The following is a 26,478-nucleotide window of genomic DNA, read 5'->3' as shown; positions in this document are numbered from 1 at the left end:
TGCTCGTTACGATTACCTGAACGTGAGAAGCTTTTGTCACAGTGTCTGCACTTGTATGGTTTCTCTCCTGTGTGGACTCGTTTGTGTCTTTTAAGGTCACCTGCAGTGGTGAAGGATGACCCACACTGATCACAGAGGTGCTTTTTGACCCCACTGTGAAAGAGTTCATGTCATTTAATTCACCTGATGTGAATATGTAAGTCAGTCCTTCAACACTTTTATCCTGAACGTCGCCTGAAATAAAGAGCATCTCTGCAGACGTCCAATTATATTTTAATTGTTTCAATTAACACACTCAGTTTACTGGGCTACAGTAACTACAATACTACCACCATAATACTACAGTAATACTTATTTAATATTATAGTAACATCTGACTTACACTTAAGTACTACCACACTAATGTTTTTAGGGTATCCACATAGTGCTAAACTACTGTAACACTGCAATAATACTAAGTTAATACTGCATTAAAAACACTGTAATTGTGCAGTTATAACACTCAGCGGACGGGACACAAGAAAAACACTATTACCCCCAATGACACTGTAATTATAACATTAAATGGGTATTTTAACACTAAAAGTACTAAAGCTATATGAAAGCAATGATACTACAGCTACAATACTACAAAACATTACGTAACGATACAACTTTGTTAACCATAAGAGAAGATTAATGAATGGTTTGGTTTTGTACTTAATTTAAGTTTTATATTATTCCATTTACACCTGACAGAGGAATGACCTGCTGTAAACCAAAGGCCATTAATGCAGAAATAATAACAACACCATGATATACCACAAAGCTGCCTGAAGATTAAATAACAGCATCATATCAGTTGTTAGCACTTTTAGTTTTTCATGATCGTGTAAACAAAAATGATAACTGAAATGAAAATCTGAATAATGGCTCAGAGCTACTCTTCGGTGCAGTAGAAGTGCTAACATGCTAACACAATTTAATGAGCAGACTTGTTCCAAACAGTCAGACTGAACTTACAAGGGGAAAATAAAAATACATACCTCACAGTAACTGCACTTGTAGAGTCTCTTTCTGGTGTGTATCTGTTGGTGTCGTCTCAGGTGATGCGGAGCTTTAAAAGTCTTCTCACACAGGTCACATTGATAAGGTTTCTCCTCAGTGTGGGTAAACATGTGGCGTTGCAACTGTGCGTCTGTTGTAAAGTATTTGCCACACTGATCACACAGTACACATCTTCTCCGGTGTGAATGCGTAGGTGTATATTTTGGTACCTTAGCTGGCTGAAGGTTTTTCCACAGATGTCACAGCTGTATGCCTTAATTCTAGATGTCTCTGTAAGTGGCTACTTTGAGTAAAAGCTCTGCCGCACTGATCACAGCTGTACGCTTTAACTCCACTGTGGATGACTTGGTGTGTTTTTAGGGCTTTCTTCCAGGAAAACGACTTTCCACACAAGTCACAGCTGAATGGTCTCTCTCCAGTGTGGATGAGCTGATGTAGTTTTAGTGTAGACTTCACAGTAAAATCCTTCCCACACTCGTCACAGGTGTATTTTTTTTCTCTCTTTCTTCTGTGAGGTTTGTCGGCCTCCTGAGAGCGCTGACTTCTCGGTCCATGTTGGTCCTGCAGTGACAGAGATACAAACAGAGGCAGTGAGTGAAATGCATTCATTGAACAAACTGAAGCTTCAAACTCCCTCCATTAATACTAGTTTTAAACCTGAAGGTGGAGTGTGGCACCAAACACCTTAAAGGTCTCTTATCCCCACCTACTGGTAGTAGTAACACATTACATCCAATCTGGTGTTAAAGATAATTAATGACTGTAAACATTCTAAAATCATGCCCATCCCTCCTGCTTGTACACAAATATTAATGCTAACACACTCAGAATAATAATAAATGTTTACCAGGTCTGTACTTTTTTATATTTCCTGTTGCTGATTCTTATTATATATTTCTGTAATTGTCTAATTTATTCAATGATAATGAATCAAATGTAACAGTTACTAGCTTGGTTCAGTGAAGGATGATGTCAGAGTCTGATTGTAACCTGACGGTTTTTTTACTTTTACTCTCTACATTAAAAAAATTATATCTGTATTTTCTACTCCTTACATTTTCAAAACAGGCTTGTTACTTTTGGTTTAAGGCATTTGAGAGGAGTTATTTCATCACTGCAGGTATCCAAGATCAAATTGATTTGAGCCTAAACAGTAACATGTGAAATCCAATCATGATCATGTACTAATCATGAGAGATGAAAGAGGCAAAACTGTGTGCTTTAGTCAGGGGTTAAATTGGGCCGATGTTTATGTTTTTTGGCACAGAACCTGAACGACTGCAGGTGCTGATAAGGTGCAGTCGCGGTATTTCAACATCTAGCAATACAAAGACAACAAAGAAAAAATGGAGTAATATTTTTTATGTGGCAGGTAATTTCAAATGCAGCGTTTCTATCAGCTCAACAAACATCAGCAAACACACAACTCTTTATGTGCATTTTGTCTCACAGTGTGATTTAAAGACTACTGTAAAAATCCTCTGCAGGTTAGTGCAGGATAAGCAGGTAAGTTTACTGTTTACTGCATTGTATTATTACATTATTATTACATTACATTAATATAGCACAAGGTTCAGTTAGTTTAGCATAAAACATATATCGGTACTTCAGCTTTTAATGGAGTATTTTTTAACACTAGTATCTGCCACCTTCTGTGTTGAGCTCATTGTTTTCTCTGCAGTGGCTGAGCTGAGTCCAAGTAGCTGTTGTTCCTCTGCTGCTCCGTCAGACTCTTCTCCTCCTGCTGATCAGCTGGGACACAAAACAGATCTTTGCTAGACTCCACACTGCACTGAAGTGTCCGATATGTTCATTTGAGAACACAAAGAACAAATATTTAGCTTCTCTGGGTGGGCAACTTGGTAAAAATAAACACAAAAGGTTTGAGCACCAATACCAAATTTAGCAGTATGGCACACCAGTACCAGGACAGCAATTCCTGTTTAAAGAATGCCCTGGCCAAAAACAAACACAAAACAATCAATGGAGCTGCAAAAACTAGTACAGTGTTTCCAAACCACTGTGTCGTGGCACATACGTGTGCCGTGTGGCACATACGTGTGCCGTGAGAAATGATCAGGTGTGCCGTACAAGATTATCCTGTCTGAGTGGGTGTAGAAATCTGAGCCATGATCTGAATAACCCTCATCACTCACACTTGGATTCTATACATGGATCAAGTCCACTGCACTACTTTCAAGCATTCTGAAACCTGTCCTCTAATGTGTGCCTTCCTCCTCTTTGTATTTACTCCTCTTCTCTGTCATTTATTCTAGCTGTCTTACTATTTATAATGTTTTCCAAGCAAAGTTGGTATGGAGCACTCACAATTTAGTTGAATATGTACAATGAAAATAAAAAACTACTCTATTGTATTCTATTCTATTTATCTTTGTTCCTCCATTTCAGTTTTGTTTGCAAACATGAAAATTATCTCACCCTCCAAAAAATTATGGAGCTTAAAAAAATCAGCAGTACTTCTAAATGTGATCAAATTAGAGCACAGATCCCCTCTTAGGGGCCGAGGCTGTATTTGTTTTTAAAATGCATCTCTGGTATCTCTGGCCTATCATTATTATTTTGCTAACAGTTAAGCAGACTCACTCGCTGAATACTGATCAGAATATATCAAATAATTTTTGAAATGATTCTAATAACAGGCCTCTCAGAATGAGGCCAGTTTTTACAGTCAAATGCCCTGTGGGCCGACACAACTTTGCGCTGATAAGACAAAGGCAGCTGTGTTTTAGCCTGGAATACATTTATTTTTATATTTCTCATAAATGTATTTTATTATAGCACTTTTAATGCCAACAAGTTGGAATTTTTGGAATTTAAGTTACTTTAAATCAATGAAGGGTGGCGCTAGCTAGCTTGGTTAGCTAGCTGCATTCAAAAACTGTGCAGGTGCCACAGAGATGCTAACTAGTGCTTAGTAACAAACCAAAAAAATAATAGAAACTCTGATTACACTTAGCTCATTTTAAAGCTGTCTTCTAATAATAACACTGTTTTCTTCTGTGTGTTTCATTAGCATTTGTTGATATTTTCTTGTAAATTAGTTTATAGCAGCTTGACTTGATGTAGAGGCTTTTTCTTTCACAGCGTTCACAAATGACTGACAACAGAAACCGAGGAGAGCAACAGAAAACTTCACTCAGGAGCTAAACTCAAGATTAACTGAACTCACATCAAAGTTACCTTAGTGCTTCTCTTTAGATGAGCCAGGACAATAAACGAAAACACAAACGCAATCAAGTGGGAACTGTGTGGCTTCTTCTTCTTCTTTTGGGTTTTTCTTTGGCGGTTTAAGCTTTAAGGTGCATTACCCCCACCTGCTGGACTAGATGGTTAATATCCTAAATGTCATCATTCCTTTTTTATGGCTTAAACTATTTCTCATGAAAGAAAAAAACTAATTGAGTCTCACTCTTTGTGAGCTAAAACTAGAGATTTAAAAGTATTTTAATAAACAATAAAAAATTAGACAAAATGTTTCAGTGTGTTTTATTCATTAACATAAACATCAGATGGCTTCAGCTTACCATTAGCTCCATTTCTTTAAGAGGTTTTGCTTTCTGCAGGCCACCACAGTATACAAGAATGTGTTGTTTTGCCTGATATAATAAAGGTTACACTGACTCACTTCTCTATCATCAGATCCAAGTGTGACATTAGCCATAATTTCCGAGGAGGGTACTTTGGCAACCGTGGCTCAGGAGGTTGGGAAGCGCATCTGTGACCGGTTCAATCCCTGGGCTCTCTGTCCTGGTCGTTGTGTCCTTGGGCAAGACACTTCACCTGTTGCCTCCTGGTGGTGGTCAGAGGGGCCTGGTGGCACCAGTGTCCTGCAGCCTCGCCTCTGTCAGTGCGCACCAGGGTGCCTGTGGCTACAATGTAGCTTGCCTTGTGTATAAACGCTTTGGGGTCCTTAGGGACTAATCAAGCGCTATACAAATACAGGCCATTTACCATTTTCATCTGCACCATGAAGCCATGAAATCTCTGAATAACAAAGACACACGAGACAGATATGTTTACAATGGGACTTCTGCTCCTGAACTTCTGCGCACAGTGTCTGCAAATCAGGGCTGAACGAAGTCACTTTCATCTTTACTCAGGACTGTAAGCTGTCATCTGTGAGGCGTGAGCAGTGTTTGTTTTTAACATAGTTCACAGTGGAGAACAGCTGTTGACATAATGTGGATCCAAATATCCATAATTGGGGTTGAAAGTCTCCGGTTTCCGCGAGTGTGACGCTTATTTTGAACGATGAAAAAGTAATAAAATATCATTTTAATTTTTCATTTCAGTGTCACAATAATCTTCCAATTTACAACTACAAGTTGAAAAAAGAACTAACATAAATGAAATACACTTCAGCTAAATCCTTATACTTTATTTTCCCAAACCACGTGGAGCCGAGGTTGCCGACCCCTGTTCTAGGGGAATGATTCTCGCTTCAGGTGTGAGAGGTGTGAGAGACCACAGATGTTGAACCCCACACATGGGCTCGTTCGGGGTTCAACTCCCGGACGAGCCCATGTGGTGTTATATAAACTCTATGAACATTAGATCTTACATATTTTTTGGTCAGGTGCCATTTGAAACACATTCAACTCTTTCACAATGTGTCTGCACCTGCTTTGTGGAGGCAACTAATTGATTTGATAAGAACTTTCCAAAAATCTCATCCAATTAATTCTCCTTTACAGATTTTATAACTGTCACTTTTTACAATAAGAATTCTCCAACAAACGTTTGGAAGAAAATTGTTTTTCTTTCATTTGTTTTGACCCCAAACTAAACAAATGTAATGCTTCTTTTCATCAGCACAATAGTTTTTTATTTCAAGTTGGTCTATATTCCCCACATCCTGTTATGTCCTTATTCTCTTTGGGAATCACAGATATGAATATAATCAATTGATTAATTAACCATTGAATTCCACTGATGTGTTCATCCACAGCCTCAGGTCTTTGTCACTGTTGGAGGTGCTGGATGGCCCGGTTCTTCTGGATCCATCTCTGTCTGCCTCTGGCTCCTGGGGGCTGTTATTGCAGCTTCCCACCCTCATCAAGTACAATTGTGACAAAGAAACACACATACTGTCTCTAACAGACACACCACAAGATGATTGCTGGTTTATGCATCTGTGGATTTATCTTCATGTGCAGCGGTTCTTTGTAAAAAAAAAAAAACCCAATAAATCAGCAGACGTAGTGAGACGTAGACTGTGACAACACGAGCTTGACACGGGGTCTCATACTGTGATAGTGAATATAGAGGATTGTAGCTCAAGTTAACGTGGAAAGATAGACGTCTAAGGTCTCTAAAACATTTGGATGTTCAGTCTCTGAAGGAGGTTTGGAGACATGTAGAAAGTTCAGTTTTGAATTGGTGAAACAAATATTTGATTTATAGTTTCTCATACACAAGGCAGATAATATTCTTCATGTACATTATTTTTACAAATACTGGAAGATACAACAACCTGAAACAAAACACATTTTCATGAATTCATCTCTTATTATATACAAAACTTCGATGGTGTTCTGTCTCTTAGTAAGTACTTTGGATCGAACAAACTGTATTTAAAATAGCCAGAGTCGACTGAATTAAAATAAAGGGCCAAATATTCACCCAGTTCCTTTTATTTACTGGAAGAGATCAAATCTGAGACTCTGGTATGTTGAGCTACATGAAGACAAGAAGATTAAAACTTAATACAAAAGCTGATATACATTAAAATATTTGTAATTAAATGGTAAATGGCCTGTATTTATATAGCGCTTTACTAGTCCCTAAGGACCCCAAAGTGCTTTACATACCAGTCATCCACCCATTCACGCACACATTCACACACTGGTGATGGTAAGCTACAATGTAACCACAGCCACCCTGGGGCGCACTGACAGAGGCGAGGCTGCCGGACACTGGCGCCACCAGGCCCTCTGACCACCACCAGTAGGCAACGGGTGAAGTGTCTTGCCCAAGGACACAACGACCGAGACTGTCCAAGCCGGGACTCGAACCGGCAACCTTCCGATTACAAGGCGAACTCCCAACTCTTGAGCCACAATCGCCCGTATTAAAGGAGCATTAGCTGCTGGCAAGGCTCTAATTTGCTCCTTCAAAGCTTGTGCTGTGAACTCCGGAGTTGCTGTGTCGTACATTCATACCAGCAACAGGGTTGAATTCATAATGTCCTTTGCCTGGTGGCATCGACTAGCCAAACATCTGGGGTGAGGTGGGGAAGGTCCATTGAGGTCCAGCCGCAAAATTGAACACTGAACCAAACCTGCACAAAACACGAGGGCACAAGACACAAAACCTGAGAACAAAACCATAAACTGAAACACAGGATAACTAAAGAATCAGAACATAAACCACAATATAGATAAATACCAAAATACAAGAAACTGAAGATGCTGGGTGAAGTGACCCAGAACTGTGACAGACAGATATGGAGGAAGAGAGGATGTTCTGCCAATTCCCAAATAAAATAGAAGAACTTTATATGCTTTGTTCACATGTCACCAGTTCATACGAATTTTCACTATATGAGCAATTTAGTCTCCAATTTCAAAAATACACATAAGGAATATATCATAACATATAAAGTGTATTTTGTATAAACAAGCTGGTCCATTGGTGAATTAAATAAGCACGTGGGGAAGCAGCCTCACAGCAGAAGCATACTCCCAACCTATAATAGGATTGTGTCATTCACTATTACATATAATGTATTTTTTTGGTCTGTTATGTTTACAAATGTTAAATCACAAGTGAAGAGAGACCACACCATGAATCATGTTTAAACAAGTTTATTCATCAAATTTATTAATGAAACAGACATAACATTGTGTCACACAGAAAAATACAGGTTCAAAGCACCACAACGTTAGCCTGACATCAGACAGAATTATCACATGATGTTAAACAGAAGCTGTGACTGGGCAATGATAATGAAGCAGTTCATTTCAAGTTGTAGATTCAAGCTGCTCTTCATACTTTTGGCCAATACAAGCTTCAACACTTCAGAAAGCTTCATTTGGCCATCACTAACAGCAGTACTAGACTAGAGTGCAATCAAATACACCTGCCTTCAGTGAACCCAGCCCAATCACAGCCACTGGCTCACAGCAGTTGTGAAACAAACCCACTCACACATTAGTGGCCATTTCCCACAGTAAATGTGGAGGTGAGTTAATATGCAGGTGATACCAGTCTACCATCTTACACAGCTGATTACAATTTTTTAAACGACCTCTTGCAGCCTCACTTTGATATCACTGGTATAAAGAAATGGAGAACCTGCCACCCAATACTACAAACAGGTCATTATCTGTGAGATTACACTTTCTTTTCTTCAGACATCAGTGGTTAAAATGATAAATTGCAGACAATGATGAATATTCAGAAAGATAAGGTGGAAAGTTTTAGTAGAGCTCATTTATTTGACTTTCTAAATGCTTTTTTCAGTTTTCTAAATAATGAATCAATGAATGTGGATCAATGAGGGGAAAAACTAATTATTCTTTCAGTCCTGTGCATTCTTGCCTATACCAACTCTAAGCCTTAAAATCCACTCAGCAGTTTACCCTGGTATAATTGGCTTTTCTAAAGTCACCCAAGGCACCACAGATGAGCTGAGCCATGTGGACCATATAGACTTGTGGAGTTCTGGTAGCAGCCTTGAAGGAAGTCTCCCCATGGCAGAGCTCACTGCATGGATGGAGAGTGCTCTTAATAAGGAGACCAGGAACAACATCTTTGAGACTGATGAAGCTGTTTCCAGCTCTGTCATGGAGGAGGAACAGGGTTTTGCTGTCCCAAGAAACCAGAATGTCAAAAACACTCACATGTAGTCAAAAGAAGTACGTCTTTCTGGCCTCACAGACTTGTGGAGTTCTGGCAGCAGCCTTGAAGGGAGTCTTCCCTTGGAAGAACTCCTACATGGGCAGAGAGTGCTCTACAAATGGAGATGACCAACAAAACCTTTGATACTTCTGAGGCTGTTTCCAGCTCTGTCTCAGAGGAACAACAGGGTTTTGCTGTCCCAAGAAACCAGGATGACAACAACACTGCCACAAACACTACGTGTGAGAATGAAGGAAAGACCAAGGTGGTTAAAGGAAGGACCCGGGGGCTGTTCTCAGACAGCCAGATAAAAAAAACTCTTGACCACTGACCTACAAACAGGTGAATTTTTTTCAAGGTTACTAGAATGAAGCTGAATTTGTTTTGAAGTTTGGGTCTATTGTACTAATTAAGTATTGTCCATTTTCTTCCATACTTAGGTGAAGATTTGGGTTGAGTGAATGCTCCTTTTATTACAGACATTGTAATGTATATCACTGCATTGAATGTAGATGTAAGGCAGTGACTGGAATAGGTCACAAGGTGTCGCTGTTTAGCTGCATATACATTGTAAATTTTAGCAATTTTGACCATTTGTCCTCTGCAGGACACCGTAGTTCAGATTTCTCGTTCGCGCGGGCGCCATCTTTGTTCAGTGCTTACTGTGATTTGCAAAGGTAAGCACTGTCAGAGGTGTACTGCATTGGTTTTTTGTTTAAAAATAAGTGTTCCACTGTGTAAAATGGCGGTTTGCTAAGCATATATTGTGTTTGTTGGGAGGTTCATGTATTGTCTGATGAGAGTATGAGCAGTTTGTGTGCATGTTTCATTTGGTAATATCTGCCGCAATTTCAGGCTACATTCCCGCTAGTTAGCAGAGCACTCATTCGGGAAAAGTAATGCAAGATGAAGCATTAGCTTTCCAGCTACAGTTTGCTGGTAGTCCAGCTATGTTAGTTTTGTCTCATACACATTCCTGAGACCGAGGAATTTTGTAAAGACATGATTATTTTTGCTTAATGTGTTTTTTATATATTTGTTGTTGTCTTTTACTATGTCGATAATCACGCAGTGCTTACTGTGATTTGCAAAGGGCCAGCAGCAGAGTTGGAGTGGTGCTTGCCCCAGCATCTGAATAAACGGCGCGGTCCGAGCCACAAATTCAACGCCTGTGTCCGACTGGTCTCTCTACTGTGCACCCCAATCCAACACAAACTTACACAACGCAGAGTCCGGGGTGTAGGGAGGCCCCTGCACTGGTTGGGTTACATAAACAACCCCGGACTTCACAGTGAGAGTTTCTACACAGAAAGTGGAGAGCCTTGCTAACAGCATAAAGATGGCTGTAGCTGCTGTTACTGCCCCTTTTATTTGTGAATTCTCATTCTGGAGCCTCAGGATGAGGATTTTTGCCATACTGGTCTCACAAACAACATGGCAGAAATATGATGCGTGGAGGTCTGATTGTGAAACCACATGCTGGTGGTTTCCAGAGAAATTTAAAGCACTTCCACATCATTGTGTTTTTCCAACATGGAAGCTAGCTGGCACTGGCAGCATATCAGGTTTGCTGTGGATTTTATCTGATGGCCATTTTAAATGTTCTGTTCATGTTTCTTGACATGACAGAGGCTGTATTTGAAAGACTGTGCACACATGTCTTAATTACACCTGTTAATATTTTTATGCTAAACATGTTTTAAGGCTGGAGGTTTGTCCAGGGTTTTAAAGAAATATATTAAGGCCAATGATCTAGACCTGCATCTTTTCTGCTATAAATATTGACTTTGTTAAATGAAGCACTGTCTGTTTCTTGACTGCCACCCTTTCTAGTCCCAAATATTGAAATGCATAAATTTGTTAAAACAGAAATCTTGTGCAGTGTCTACACCTGCCAACTACAAAGAAGCATGAAGCCTGTCATGAAGTCAAGCTTCTTGTTCAAAGCCTTTACGTGCTTCCTCCAGGACACCGATATGGTTAGCAGATGTAGTTCAGTGGAAAGAAAAGAATTCCTACAAGGTCAGTAGATCTGTAACACAGTCTGGATTTCTTTAGAATGGAAACGTTACTTTTCAGAGACACAGAGCTCAGAGAAAACTAGAAAAGTGGCTTGTCCATACCAAAATAATCTAGATGGATAAACTGCACCAAAGGCAAGAGGAGAAAATATTGACACAGTACTGTGCAATATTTAACTTCTACAACTTCAGCTACACCAACACAAGGGAGGAAGTGGCCTTTCTTTACTCCCCCACCCTCTTTTACTGACCCAGTGTTTGAATACAAACAGGAAGCTCCATCACTGACAAAGGTGTTCAGGTAAGGCAGGACCTGCTCCTGTCGAGCCACAGTGCGTTAACTTCTCTACGTCATGTGCTGGTTTTTCTAAACTTCCTCCTTCAGTTCTGAAAACAAGTCTTCACCTAAAAAAAATACAAGAGAAAAAGAAGGAATGATTATAACTATATGGTCCACATGGGTCAGCATATTTACTGTTATGCTTTGGCACAAGTCACTTTAGAACATTGAATGATACCAAAACAGTAATTAAATAATGGCTAAATTGCTCACTCTTATACAGAATAGCATCATACAAACACTCTGCATTTGGCTGCATTCCTAAAATTTCCCACCAGATTTCACTTCAACATTGCTCACTGGGCAACAATGCTGAGTACATACCTGTTGAGATTCTGAGAGATTCAGATTGATGAAAGCCATCCGAGTCTTCCAGTCTGTCATTTTTGCAGCTTCACAGACTAAAAGACAAAACTATTTTAAGTATCTCTGCTGGAGCAGGTGGTTTGTTGCAGAGGCTTTGAAGCATCTGATTAAACCATCGTGTTTTGCAGCATCAACAACCGCACTGATGTCAGGCTCAGTGAGAGTTGAAGACATGATAACCAGTCATGTGTTCATAAACTGCATTAGGATGTACCTGTTCCACTTCACCCACTGAACACAGGAGAGTAGGCACTGGAAAATCTCTTCTCCTGACCAGAGTCTGTGGCCATAGAGCAGCTCTTGATGTGTGTGTGTGCCTTCCTTGTGAGGTGCTGTGGAGAGAAAGAAAGAAATTGACAAAAAAAAAAAGTAGGCTTTAAGAAAACAACCCTCCTAAAACCAATGTGAATATAGACTGCTCAAAAAAAATAAAAGGTAACACAAATAGATGAGACCACAGATGTGAATTATTAAAATATTCTTTTTAAATACAAACGCACATTCAACTCTCAGCAATCAGCATCAAAGAATCCTCCTGCAGACAAACAGCCCCAAACAGGACATGTATGCAAATCTCATCTATAAACAACAGGGCAGCTTATTGTGCACATCCACCAGTAAATGAAGCTTTTAACTTCACTTCAGCAATCATTTAACAGCCAGGGCCTACCTCCATGTCTGGATCCATATCTGCGGACTTTATTCCTCTGCATCATTGATGACATGCTCCATGTAGAGATTCTTCCATAGATGGATTTTTGTTGGCAAATTTCTGCAACTTCAGAAACAAATGAAAAGCTGCTCATAAGGTGAGACTGGACCTGAATACTTGTGTGACGCCTTCCCCAAAACAGCAAATCACCAAGAACTTAAATGTTTGGCAACAAAAGAAAACTAAGGGAAATAACTCTCAAGCAAAGCACACAAAAGAACCAAAAACTCAGCAATCCCAAAATACAAAGCCACACATCAATGCTCTCTGCTCCAACTGACACTGCATGAACAGGTGCCTCAAATAAGCAATCAATACCGCCCAAATCACATGACCCACCATAAACTATCACAAAATACTTTCAATACAAACCTCTTAAACATAACCATCAGAAACCACACAGTTAACAACAGCATGAAATCTGTATATTAATTTCAGACAGGCCTCTTACAATCATGATCTACAGTATTTGATGGGATTGTTAAAAAGTGAATCTTTCTGAAATCTTGCTGCCATGTTCTTCTTCTTTGGGTTTGGCAGACTAGATGCATCAGTGGGTTGTTACTGCCATCTACTGTTCATTATTTCCCAAGTCAGTCTTCTTCTGATTAATCAGGCTGGACTCGAGCTAGAAGCACAAAGTCAGTCTCAGATCTCTACATTGTCTTATATAGACGAGCACTGTGTAGATATTGTAACTGTCTTTGTTTTAGTTCAGCAGTGCAGGTTCAGAAGTGTGTGCATGTTGATCCAAGCTCTCTGAAACTACAACAGGCAACAGAAACTACAATAACCACTTTTTATAACGGAGGTGTGCAGAAGAGCATTATTGAATGCACATCAACAAGATGCAGCAGACGACCACACCAAGTATTACTCCTGTCAGCTAAACAAAGGAAGCTGAAGCTACAGTTCAAACAGACTGAAGATTGAACAAATGTTTTCTGGTGTGACGAGTGTCCAAGATCTGAAGGCAAAGGAAGATCCAACCCGGTGCTACCAAAGTGTGACTAATAAGGTTGCCAGACCATGTTCTGAATAAAAGTTATTTTCTTGAAAATGTGACATCATCAGCAGGAATTCTGGCTGTAATTTCTTCAGTGGCTGACGGCACTGTAGTTGAACACACCAATATTTACTGTAATGTTTAGGTTATAAACTCCAAGTATTTCAGCAGGCATGAATGACTTCCTGCCTGTCATAGTTTCAGATACAGAGTATTATTATGTGTCGGGCACATCTGGTGTATTATTGTTTTATCCAATAGCTGAATGTTCACTCAGTTAACGATTTATTTATTAATCTGTGTTAATTTTGTATTTGCTTGCTGAAATTCAGGAGAGTAAAAAAACACCTCATGGCATAATGCTTTTCAGAAACTCTCAAAGGCAACATTACAGGGATTATTAGACTCAGTGCTGCTCATTTGTTGACTTGATTTTTCATTCCTGCAGCTTCGCTGTTCTGACAGCTCCACTCAGTCTCTGCTGGACACCACCGTGCTCCTGCTGCAAGACACCCGGTTGCTGGTACGCTTCCCAGTCAAAGAACCTGGCAACCTCCAGCCACCATGCCCCATCGTAACATTCCCTGACAGATCCCAAAACAGCCCTGGTACAAACATACATGTCCATCAGCAGCATCCTACACTTTAATTTAGCTTACTTCAGGTGTTCAGTAAGGGGAAGATTTAATAACATTGCACGTTTCATTTCAAGACTCTGTAGTCACAGAGCAGAGAGTAGAAAAGGTGACAATAAAATGTTTTTTGAGCTTTACTACCAAGTAACCAGCATCAGACTTGTTAACAATTAAAAGCAAACCCAACATTTAGAGTCTTAGGAAGATAATCACAGAGACAGAAACTTTCCACTGTATCATCTCAGGTTTCTTTAAATGAAGTATTCAAAGTCTGAGGTAGGGTTGTTATTTGAGGTATTCCTGGGAAAATCTTTGAGGTCCATTTGAAAGCTCCAGATTCTTTAGATTATCTGTCTCATACTTTGATTGTGAATATAGAGGATTGTAGCTCAAGTTAACATGGAAAGATAGAGGTCTAAAGTCTCTAAAACATTTGGATGTTCAGTCTCTGACAGAAGGTTTGGAGACATGTAGAAAGTTCAGTTTGAATGGGTGAAACTAATATTTTATTTACACTTTCTCTCACACAAGGAAGATAATTTTCTTCATGTACAATATCTTTTACAACAAATACAACAAAATGAAACAAAACACATTTTGATGAATTCATCTCTTAATCTTATATACAGAATTTCTGATGGTGTTTTCTCTGCTATCCCAGTATGTATTTTGGCTATTTTAACTATTTACAGTAGCTGGAGCCTACTGAATTCTAATATTTCTAAAATCCATTGGATATTGAATACCCCCCTCCCCCTTTACTTAAAGCGATCAAATCTGAGACTCTTCATGTTGAGCTACATGAAGACAATAAAAATAATAATAAAAAAAAGTGTTCAAATCAGATTTTATTAGTCAAATACATACAAAGTACAAAGTACAACATGCAGTGAAATTCCTGTGTCCTGGGGCTGCGGATGTAGCCGCACCAGGAAGAAACCAAAAAGACAAAAAGACAGTGAAAATACGTACATCAGGGACAAGAGGAAAAAAAGGTAACTAACAGTAACAGTAAAAAAAAAAAAGGTCTTGATGGGCCTTCCAGGGACATCGGTATGCAGGGGAGAGACGATGTTTGGGTTTGGTGCTTCCAATTTCACAGACAGTCTAAATGTCTGTCACTCATCACCAGGTCTGTCAATTTCTTGTTGAAGAGCCGTGAGCTTCTCCAAGATCGTATCCATGTTGCGTTCAATGAGAACAGTCTGAGTACTCACAGCTCTTTCCATTGCTTCGATCATAGTGGCCATTTTTTGCTGGGTTTTGAACAGCTGTGTCGTATTCGTGATGCCCGTTGCCTGGTGGCATTGACCAGCCAAACATCTGAGGGGAGTCGGGGAGGGTCCATTGAGGTCCAGTCGCAGAATTGCCCACAGCATGAGAATAGTGGGCCTGATTAATTGCACCCATTCTCATTGAATTTACCTGGTGCTGGGTGTACCGCTCCCTGAACGGGGGCTGTCTCTCTCCCTGAAACTGAAGGGGATAAGGGGACTGTCACTAAAACGAGAATAGTTGTTTTAAATTATTGGCATTACACTTTTTTAAATACAGTCAATTCCCCAGATAATGACAGAATCATAAACAATTATGTTTAATAATAGGAGATACTTACATGAAGTTGGACGCCCTGATTCACATGCTGAGGATGTGAACTCCTCCTAAACTTTCTCCGTCTGTTTTGAAACTAAGTTTTTACCTAAAGACGGAAGAAAACAGAAAACATTTCATGAGTACAATGGACCCAAAATTCAATTTCTTAGATTCTAGTAAGCTGAAAAACACTCACCTGTTTGTAGGTCAGTCCTGTCATCTCTGCCAACTCTTTCATCTCTCTTGGCTCATAGTAACGTTTCAAATTAAACTGATGGACAAGAATATCCAACTGTCTCTCTGTGAACACCACCCGGGCCTTTCCTTTAGGTTTCTCTGGAGCAGTGTTGGGATGGTCCAGAGTGGCAGTGATGTTGCCATCCTGGCTTCTCGGGACAGCAAAATCTTGTTTCTGCTCTGAGACTGAACTGGAAACTGCCTCAGAGGTATCAGTAGTTTTGTTTCGCATCTCCATTTTTAGAGCAGTCTCTGCCCATGTAGCGAGTTCTTCCAAGGAAAGACTCCCTTCAGGGCCGCTGCCTGAACTCCACGAGTCTGTGAGGGTAAAGACACAAGAGGACAAGTAAGAACAAGTCTATATGGTCCACATGGGTCAGTTGCTGTTTTGGCACAACTGACTTTCTAACAGAAAAAATAAACAAAGGTTAAATTGATGAGTCTTAAATCCCAAAAGGTCTCAGACTGAAGAAGTCACAAAACATTTCTCCCATTGAAAACATTACATCCAGGTGAACTGAATCAACCTTCAGGGATTTACTTACCTGATGACTGAGCATCAACACAATGAATCTTAAACACAAAAGTTTCCCACAAAGTAGAAAAAAAAGAAGTCGGATATTTGTACATTCTTTAAAACCAAAAAGGATTTAAAGTGGACTCTGTTCAGCTGTGGAGGGAGAAATGGTGACTTCTGCCACCCTTCTCCCCTTCTCTTTGCTTTAGCCATAGAACCTCTTTCTGTTGCTCTGAAATCCCTCTCTTCCTTTCATGGAATTATCCGTGCAGGTGTTGAACTTAAGGTATCCCTGTACGCAGATGACCTTCTTTTGTATGTAGTTGACCCCATATGTAGTCTTCCTCCAATTTTATCTGTCTTGGAAAAATTCAGCTCTTTTTCTGGCTATAAAATTAATTTACTCAAGAGTGAATGTTACCCTGTAAACTCTTTAGCGTTAACACTTGAGCAGTCTGACATTCCTTTTAAGCTCAGCCCCTCGGGGTTTAGGTACTTTGGAATTAACATTACACGAACTTTGCCTTTACTGTTTTCTGAGAATTTTGCCCCCCTGGTCTCACAATTTGCATTAGATTTCCAGAGGTAGAATTCACTCCCACTGTCACTAATTGGCAGGATTAATATTATCAAAATGAATCTGCTACCCAGATTTCTCTTTTTATGTCAGTGTATCCCCCTTTTTCTGCCCAAACAGTTTTTAAGTCCCTGGACCAGATGGTTTCTTCTTTTTTGTGGAATGGAAGAGCCCCTAGACTGAGGCTCTCTTTATTACAACAGTTTACTTCTAATGGGGGTCTTTCCCTACCAAATTTTTTAATGTACTACTGGTCTTCACATATTCATAAGCTGACCTACTGGCTAAATTCACCTGACCTGATTTGGTGTAAACTTGAAATTCAAAAAAATGTTTCCATATTTTTTCACCTGCCTCCCTTACCTACTCATCACTGAATAGTGTTGCTTCAAATTCCGTAGTGCTCTCTACACTTAAGATATGGTTTCAGTTCAGGTCGCATTTTAAATTCATATCCCCCTCTACCAGATTACCATTGTTAAGGAATCATCTATTTCCCCCTACCACTACCAACAGGGCCTATTTGATGTGGCACGAAAGTGGCATAAAAACCATGAGAGTCTTTACAAAGATAATGTCTTTCTTAGTTTCACAGAACTATCCTCAAAATGTAACCTACCTCCTTCTCACTTGTTTCTCTATTTGCAAATTAGACTGTGTCTCATCACTGTTTCCAAATTTCCCAATTCTCCCTGCTGATCCATCATGGGTTGACCTTCTGGTTGTTAGGCCTAATCAAAAATCACCTCTATCAAATATATATTGTATGCTTATGGTGACCAAATCTGATTCTTCAGGTAAAATCAGAACCGCCTGGGAGCGTGAATTAGGTGTTGAACTGTTTGAATCATGGTGGGATAAGGTGAATCTCGTCATGCGTTCAAGTACACGATGTGCTAGGCTACAGCTTATACAGTTTAAAGTAATAAATAGAGTCAATTTCTCAAAATCCCGTTTATCTAAATTTTTTCCTTCAATTATAGACCAATGTGACAGATGTCACTCCTCCCCTTGCAATCTAAGCCATATGTTTTTCTTCTGTCCAAGTTTGAACCAATTTTGGACTGATTTCTGTTCTGTACTTTCAGGGGTTTTTGGAAGTCAGATCCGAGAAGACCCTTTAATTGCCATCTTTGGAGTTCCAAAGATCCCTCTTAATATAACTCCCCAGCAAACTAAGATCTTAGCTTTTTTTTCCCTTCTTGCTAGATGCTGTATTTTACTTCTTTGGAAATCTCCCACGTCTCCATCTGCATTGCAATGGCTTAATACTGTCCGGACATTCTTGAGGGTGGAGAAGATATCACTCACAGTGAAAGGTAGTTCTGAAAGATTTATCCACAAGTGGACACCCTTTGTGGAATATCTCAAATCTTTTCCTTAGAACAATGCAATTTACCCACCCTGCGACTAGATTGAAAAGAATTTGAAATGTACTCTTTTTTTTTTAAGGTAGGCATAGGCACTGAAGAAGTTTTTTGTCCGGAAACCCACCATCAAAGTACCCATTGTCTCTGATGTCTGCAAATAAGAACAACCAGAACTCCAGACACTGGCTGCAAAGAAAATTCCACCAGTATTCAATTCTTTCATTGGAAGTACTTCCTCCCTCCAGGTAACTCTCAAAGGTGTCGTAAAGAGCCACGGGCACAAGGAAACACTGAAAGCCTATAACATGGCCATTTCAGTTCCAAGATCACCTCTTGCAACTCTACACCGCTTCTACGTAACACCCCCTGATCACTTTCAGATTACTATTTGTTGTGTATACATTAAGACAGGTTTTTTTTCTCGACAAACCATCAACACTCTCATTGATTCAGATGCCATATGGTTTCAGTTTGCCGTAGGAGTACAGGTGCCAGATGAAGTTCAGCCCTTTTGAAAAATAGTTTGCCTTCGCCTGAGACGTCTTGTGTGCCTCAATGCCACCCCTCAGGAATCCAGCTCATTCAACACCAAGCGCACATCCTCTTTCCTCATGCGTAGTCAATGTTCTCTGCATTTAGCATATATCCATCGGTACGCATGAAGCTACCAGAGTACTGCAACTGGTTGTCAATGAATTCAAACAAGACTTCCAGGTCAGAGTATGCTTTTGTGACGCGTGTGTCCCCTAATAACCTGCGCTAAGAACTCTCTTCAGATGTCTCTCACTTTTGTAAAACTTGTGTGTACTGCCAAGCACTGTTTTAATATATAAAGATATTAAAACTACGGAAGAGTAGAGCTGCCACCCAGGCAAAAGAAAAATACAAGTGTATCACATTATAACGTGAAAAGTTTATTGTTCTAACAAGATACTTTTCCTGTTTGTACAATATACTATCATGTTTGTACAATATACCTTTCACGTTTGAACAACATAATATCACGTTATTACAATATACATAATTATCACGTTCGTACAATATTATATTTATATTGTACGAACGTGATAATTATATTGTACGAACGTGATAATTATATTGTACGAACGTGATAATTATATTGTACGAACGTGATATTTATATTGTACGAACGTGATAATTATATTGTACGAACGTGATAATTATATTGTACGAACGTGATAATTATATTGTACGAACGTGATAATTATGTATATTGTAATAACGTGATATTATGTTGTTCAAACGTGAAAGGTATATTGTACAAACATGATAGTATATTGTACAAACAGGAAAAGTATCTTGTTAGAAGATACTTTTCCTGTACTTGTTCTAACAAGTATCTTGTTAGAACAATAAACTTTTCACGTTATAACGTGATACACTTGTATTTTTTTTTTTTTATATGCTTCCGTATAAAACAGAGTCCAATCTCAAAATTAAAATCTACTTACTTTTTAGCCGTTTTATTAAATACTCTTAAATTTAAAGACTTTGCTGACCTCAGAACTCTACACATAATTTATAAAGCAACAAACAAATCTTTGGCCAAAACATTTAGAACTTGATCAGGATAAAGACCAAATCGTGATGACCTGAGAGAAATCCTTATGTTCAGCAAAGCTTCAGATGAGGATTTCTTCTACCTTGGTCTTGCCAAACCACATGCTGGTGGTTTTCACAAAGATTTAATAGACTTCCACCTCATTTGCAGTTTTCAACATGGAAGTTACATGCAGGTTTTATCCTGTTTTATTTCTTGTAGATTTTATCTTCTTGCCATTTAAATATAAAACAGAGGCGGCTTTGATAAGACTCAGTGAATCTCAGTTAAAATAAAACAATAAGAAAAACATTAACATGTAATGTACATCTTTTTTTCCCTTCTTTTCCCCAGAGTTGGTGGGGCAGATGAAGGCTCGAGTAGGAGACTGATAAAGTCAACTTTTTATATATATAGTAAATGTTGCAGTCAGTGCCATCCATTTTCTTCCAACAAATGACGACTTTGCTATGATTAAATACTGTCGGCATTTTTGTTTTGCTTTCATTGAGTCTCTAACATAATTTACAATATTTGATAGGATGTTAAAAAGTGAAAGTCATGAAATCTTGGGTTTAGCCTCTGACCCAGAATGTCACAGCAGAAATGGAGACTCATCAGACCAGGAAACATTTCTCCAATCTCTTATTGTCTAATATTTGTGAGTCTGTTTCCTCAGTTTGCTGTTCTTAGCTGACAGCTGTTGTAGCCAGTGTGGTCTTCTGCTGCTTCTAGTCCATGTGCTTCAAGTTCTGATATGTTGTGCTCTCAGTGATGGTCTTCTGCATAGTTTGCTTTAAATGAGTGGTTATGTTTAGTCTCTGCTGCTTTCCTATCAGCATGAAGCCATCTGGTCTTTCTCCTTTGACCTCTGACATCAAGAAGCTCGTTTCACTCAGAGAAGTGCAGCACTTCTCTGAGTGAAACGAGAATGTTTAAAGAAGATTCCACACAAGCATGCCCTGATCAAGTCCTAAATGTTGTGGGTCAAAGATTTGTTTGTTGCTTTATAAATTAAGTGTAGAGTTCTGAGGTCAACCACGTCTTTAAATTTAAGAGTATTTAATGAAAAGGCTAAAAAGTGGGTTTGGTTTATTATCCTTATTCTATGTTATTTATCATCAGTTTATTAATGATATAATTTGTTTGACTCCCAAATAGTATGAGATTTGTTTTGCTCAGATTCAGTGTTAAATCATTATAGAAAAACCAAGTCTTCAATTTCTTAAATTCATTTTCTAGTAGATGTAGATGTTCCCAGTTATCCAGGTCATCGTAGTCTTAGGATTTTAGAAAGAAAATGACCTTTTTAGTTGCTTGCAGACGTTTCACCTGTCATCTGATTGGCTTTTTCAGTTCAAAGTGGTAGAGAGTCACAGATTTAAGCCATATAGTGTTGCCCCAAGAGGGACAATAGACCCCATAATGATCCTCTACCTAGTCACATGAGCCAAGGTATGAAAACGGGTGTAGGTCATATTCAGCCAAGGTTTCAGGTGAACTCATTTCACCTTAAGTTCATTCAGAAGTTTCAAGTTACTTCCAGAATAACTTTGTGTCATCTGCAAACAATATGACTTCTTTGTCTTTGAAATTACTTCAAATCAAGACATGTTAACACAAACACTTTTACCCAAATTTACCTCATGGCCCTGGTGCCAACTGTCTGCATTGACTTGATAATTAATCAGAGGTAGCAGGATGTGCTACAGGAACTCTAAAAGACACATTAGCGTATGTTTAGTGGTCACTGGCTGAAATTTTCATATTATATAGACCACCTTGTTTTGTTTTAAACACATGATTAACTATGCAGACCTTGATAAATTGACTTAATTTCACTTGCCACTTTGAGACAGACTCATTTATTAAAGTTAATAAAGACAAAATGAGTGGTCAGCGGTCATTGTGATATTCTGTGCCACATTTGTGAATTTCAATTCAATTTTATTTATATAGCGCCAAATCACAACAAAAGTCGCCTCAAGGCGCTTCATAGATACAGAGAAAAACCCAACAATCATATGACCCCCTATGAGCAAGCACTTTGGCGACAGTGGGAAGGAAAAACTCCCTTTTAACAGGAAGAAACCTCCGGCAGAACCAGGCTCAGGGAGGGGCGGCCATCTGCTGCGACCGGTTGGGGTGAGAGAAGGAATACAGGATAAAAGACATGCTGTGGAAGAGAGACAGAGGTTAATAACAGATATGATTCAATGCAGAGAAGTCTATTAATACATAGTGAGTGAGAAAGGTGACTGGAAAGGAAAGGAAAAACTCAATGCATCATGGGAATCCCCCGGCAGCCTACGTCTATTGCAGCATAACTAAGGGAGAATTCAGGGTCACCTGGTCCAGCCCTAACTATATGCTTTAGCAAAAAGGAAAGTTTTAAGCCTAATCTTCATAGTAGAGATGGTGTCTGTCTCCCGAATCCAAACTGGAAGCTGGTTCCACAGAAGAGGGGCCTGAAAACTGAAGGCTCTCCCTCCCATTCTACTTTTAAATACTCTAGGAACAACAAGTAGGCCTGCAGAGCGAGAGCGAAGTGCTCTAATAGGGTGATATGGTACTACAAGGTCATTAAGATAAGATGGGGCCTGATTATTTAAGACCTTGTATGTGAGGAGCAGGATTTTGAATTCAATTCTGGATTTAACAGGAAGCCAATGAAGGGAAGCCAAAACAGGAGAAATATGCTCTCTCTTTCTAGTCCCTGTCAGGACTCTTGCTGCAGCATTTTGGATTAACTGAAGGCTTTTCAGTGAGTTTTTTGGACATCCTGATAATAATGAATTGCAGTAGTCCAGCCTGGAAGTAACAAATGCATGAACTAGTTTTTCAGCATCACTCTGAGACAGGATATTTCTAATTTTAGAGATGTTGCGCAAATGGAAGAACGCAGTCTTACATATTTGTTTAATATGTGCGTTGAAGGACATATCCTGTTCAAAAATGACTCCAAGGTTCCTCACAGTGTTACTGGAGGCCAAGGTAATGCCATCCAGAGTAAGAATCTGGTTAGATACCATATTTCTAAGCTTTTCAGCACCGAGTACAAGAACCTCAGTTTTATCTGAATTAAGAAGCAGAAAGTTAGCGGCCATCCAGGTCTTTGTCTTTAAGACATTCCTGCAGTTTAACTAATTGGTGTGTGTTATCTGGCTTCATGGACAGATAGAACTGGGTGTCATCTGCATAGCAGTGAAAATGTATGCTGTGTCTTCTAATGATGCTGCCTAAGGGAAGCATGTATAATGTCAACAGAATTGGTCCTAGCACTGAACCCTGTGGAACTCCATAATTAACCTCAGTGTGCGAAGAGGACTCTCCATTTACATGCACAAATTGGAGTCTATTAGATAGATATGATACAAACCACTGCAGTGCAGTACCTGTAATACCTACAGCATGTTCTAATCGCTCTAATAGGATATTATGGTCAACAGTATCGAATGCTGCACTAAGGTCTAGCAGGACAAGCACAGAGATGAGTCCACTGTCAGAGGCCATAAGAAGATCATTTGTAACCTTCACTAAAGCTGTTTCTGTGCTGTGATGAACTCTGAAACCTGACTGAAACTCTTCAAATAAACCATTCCTCTGCAGATGATCTGTTAGCTGTTTGACAACTACTCTTTCAAGGATTTTTGATATGAAAGGAAGGTTGGAGATTGGCCTATAATTAGCTAAGACTGCTGGGTCTAGAAATGGCTTTTTGAGTCAAGGTTTAACTACAGCCAGCTTGAAGGCCTGTGGTACATAGCCGATTAGAGATAGGTTGATCATATTTAAGATTGAAGAATTAATTAATGGCAGGACTTCTTTGAGCAGTTTTGTAGGAATGGGGTCTAAAAGACACGTTGATGGTTTGGAGGAAGTAATTATTGAAGTTAACTCAGAAAGATCAATTGGAGAAAAAGAGTAACTTAACATCAATGGTACTAAGAGTAGCTGTAGATATTACATCTGTGGGATGATTATTGGTAATTTTTTCTCTAATGATAAAAATTTTATTTGTGAAGAAGTTCATGAAGTCATTACTAGTTAACGTTAAAAGGGATGGTTGGCTCAAAAGAGCGCTGACTTTCTGTCAGCCTGGCTACAGTGCTGAAGAGAATCCTGGGGTTGTTCTTATTTTCTTCAGTGACGAATAGTAAGATGTTCTGGCTTTGCGGAGGGCTTTCTTATAAAGCAACAAACTATTTCTCCAGGCTAAATGATGATCCTCTAAATTTGTGACACGCCATTTCCTCTCCAGATTACGAGTCATCTGCTTTAGGGTACGTATTTGAGAATTATACCACGGAGTCAGGTACTTCTGATTAGAGACCTTAGTTTTCACTGGAGCTACAGTATCCAGAGTCATACGTAGTGAGGAGGTGAAATTATTAACAAGATAATCTACCTCTGTTGGGGTAGCGTTCAGATAGCTGCTCTGGTCTATGTTGGTACAGGGCACTGACGATGATAACAGTGGGTGGATTATATTCTTAAACTTAATTACAGCGCTTTCAGAAAGACATCTACTTTGATAAAGTCTGCTCTCCACTGCTGTGTAATCAATTATTGTAAATGTAAATGTTATCAGGAAATGATCAGACAGGAGAGGGTTTTCAGGAAATACTTAAATGTTTGTGCATGAGTACAAAAACCATTTTTGCCTCAACAAGCTGCTGTGGGGGTTTACACAGAGGTGTAACTGAACGGCTGCAGGTCAAATTAGCGTCAGGATGTTTTTGCAAAAATGTTTTTTTCTACTTTGTGGGAAACTTTTGTGTTTAAGATTCATTGTGTTGATGCTCAGTCATCAGGTAAGTAAATCCCTGAAGGTTGATTCAGTTCACCTGGATGTAATGTTTTCAATGGGAGAAATGTTTTGTGACTTCTTCAGTCTGAGACCTTTTGGGATTTAACACTCATCAATTTAACCTTTGTTTATTTTTCCTGTTAGAAAGTCAGTCGTGCCAAAACATATCAGCAACTGACCCATGTGGACCATATAGACTTGTTCTTAATTCTCCTCTTGTCTCTTTACCCTCACAGACTCATGGAGTTCAGGCAGTGGCCCTGAAGGGAGTCTTTCCTTGGAAGAACTCTCTACATGGGCAGAGACTGCTCTACAAATGGAGATGAGCAACAAAACTACTGATACCTCTGAGGCAGTTTCCAGTTCAGTCTCAGAGCAGAAACAAGATTTTGCTGTCCCAAGAAGCCAGGATGGCAACATCACTGCCACTCTGCACCATCCCAGCACTGCTCCAGAGAAACCTAAAGGAAAGGCCCGGGTGGTGTTCACAGAGAGACAGTTGGATATTCTTGTCCATCAGTTTAATTTGAAACGTTACTATGAGCCAAGAGAGATGAAAGAGTTGGCAGAGATGACAGGACTGACCTACAAACAGGTGAGTGTTTTTCAACTTACTAGAATCTAAGAAATTGAATTTTGGGTCCATTGTACTCATGAAATGTTTTCGGTTTTTTTCCATCTTTAGGTAAAAACTTGGTTTCAAAACAGACGGAGAAAGTTTAGGAGGAGGTCACATCCTCAGCATGTGAATCAGTGCATCCCACTTCATGTACGTATCTCCTATTATTGAAAAGCACTGTTTCTGCTTCTGTCATTATCTGGGGAATTGACTGTATTTAAGTGTAAGTGTAATGCTAATAATTTAAAACAACTATTCTCGTTTTACTGACAGTCCCCTTGTCCTCTTCAGTTTCAGGGAGAGAGACATCTCCTATTAGAGTATCTCCTATTATTAAAAAGCACTGTTTCTGATTCTGTCATTATCTGGGGGATTGATTGAAGTATTCTTGAAGTATTCTTATTTTACTGACAGTCCACCTGTCTGTGATTCAGTTTCAGGGAGAGGGACAGCCCCCATTCAGGCAGCAGTACACCCAGCACCAGGATGTAAACTCAATCTCAAATGGTGGAAACCATCAGGGCCCCTATCATCATGCTGTGGACAGTTTTGCTCCTGGACGTCAATGGACCTTCCCCAACTCACCCCAGATGTTTGGCTGGTCGATGCCACCAGGCAACGGCCAGTATGAATGTAACCCTGCTGCTGGTATGAATGTACATGAAGAATACTGTATGCCTTTTGTATGAGAAACTTTAAATAAAATATTTACACCCATTCAAAACTGAACTCCCCTCCCCCCCCCCCTTATTTATAGAGTTTTTACATGCAAGTTAACATATCAGGCCCAATAAAGCAAGTACCACAGATACAAAGATATATCTCAATAAAGATTAGGCCATTCAAGTTAGGATGATAACAAATAAAATAAAAATAAATATAAAGGAAAGGGGAAAAAAAAAAAAAAAAAAAAGAAAAAAAAAAGAGAGAGAGCGAACAAAACAAAAGAAAAAGCAAAGTAAAAAGAACAAACAAAAAACAACTCCCCCCCAGAACCAGAACAAAAGAAAACCCCATGGTACTAAAGTTTATTCTGTTGGAAGTGTTTTCAATGAACTGAAGTAAATAATAAAAGGCTGCCACATCTGTGAGAACTTATTAACATTTCCTCTGAGTCTGAATTTTATTTTCTCCACTTTTAAAAAGAACATAACATCTTCCAGCCAACGTGATCGGGCTGGAGGGTGATGAGCTTTCCAAGACA

General features: G+C 39.3%; 1 protein-coding gene and 1 long non-coding RNA gene across 3 annotated transcripts; one reads left to right on the top strand and one right to left on the bottom strand.

Moving 5' to 3' along the window:
* Positions 1-1,262: 1,262 nt before the first annotated feature.
* Positions 1,263-4,326, bottom strand: LOC148101411 (uncharacterized). 2 transcript variants are annotated; one of them, XR_015719562.1, is made up of 3 exons: positions 4,238-4,326; positions 2,697-2,799; positions 1,263-1,608 (listed from the first exon to the last, which is right to left on the bottom strand). It is a non-coding gene; the product is annotated as an uncharacterized LOC148101411 (long non-coding RNA). The 2 variants fall into 2 exon arrangements; XR_015719561.1 differs by having other exon boundaries at positions 4,249-4,321.
* An 11,865-nt stretch (positions 4,327-16,191) lies between these two features.
* LOC148101410 (homeobox protein NANOG-like) lies at positions 16,192-25,963 on the top strand. Its single transcript, XM_087845501.1, has 4 exons — positions 16,192-16,195; positions 24,892-25,250; positions 25,341-25,424; positions 25,709-25,963. Exons 1-4 carry the CDS (start codon positions 16,192-16,194, stop codon positions 25,961-25,963), a joined length of 702 nt encoding a protein of 233 aa, XP_087701627.1.
* Positions 25,964-26,478: the final 515 nt, after the last annotated feature.

This window comes from Neolamprologus brichardi, chromosome 9 (assembly GCF_056152115.1).
Source record: "Neolamprologus brichardi isolate AB-2024 chromosome 9, ASM5615211v1, whole genome shotgun sequence".
In the NCBI taxonomy this organism is placed as follows: domain Eukaryota; kingdom Metazoa; phylum Chordata; class Actinopteri; order Cichliformes; family Cichlidae; genus Neolamprologus; species Neolamprologus brichardi.
The sequence above is the reverse complement of the archived record's forward strand: the minus strand, read 5'-3'. Positions and strand labels throughout refer to the sequence as shown.

Bases quoted from the DNA above. Each gene is read 5' to 3' on its own strand.
- LOC148101410 (XM_087845501.1), top strand. The intron at 25,251-25,340 runs GTGAGTGTTTTT...TTCCATCTTTAG, and splicing joins CAGGACTGACCTACAAACAG to GTAAAAACTTGGTTTCAAAA. The intron at 25,425-25,708 runs GTACGTATCTCC...TCTGTGATTCAG, and splicing joins ATCAGTGCATCCCACTTCAT to TTTCAGGGAGAGGGACAGCC.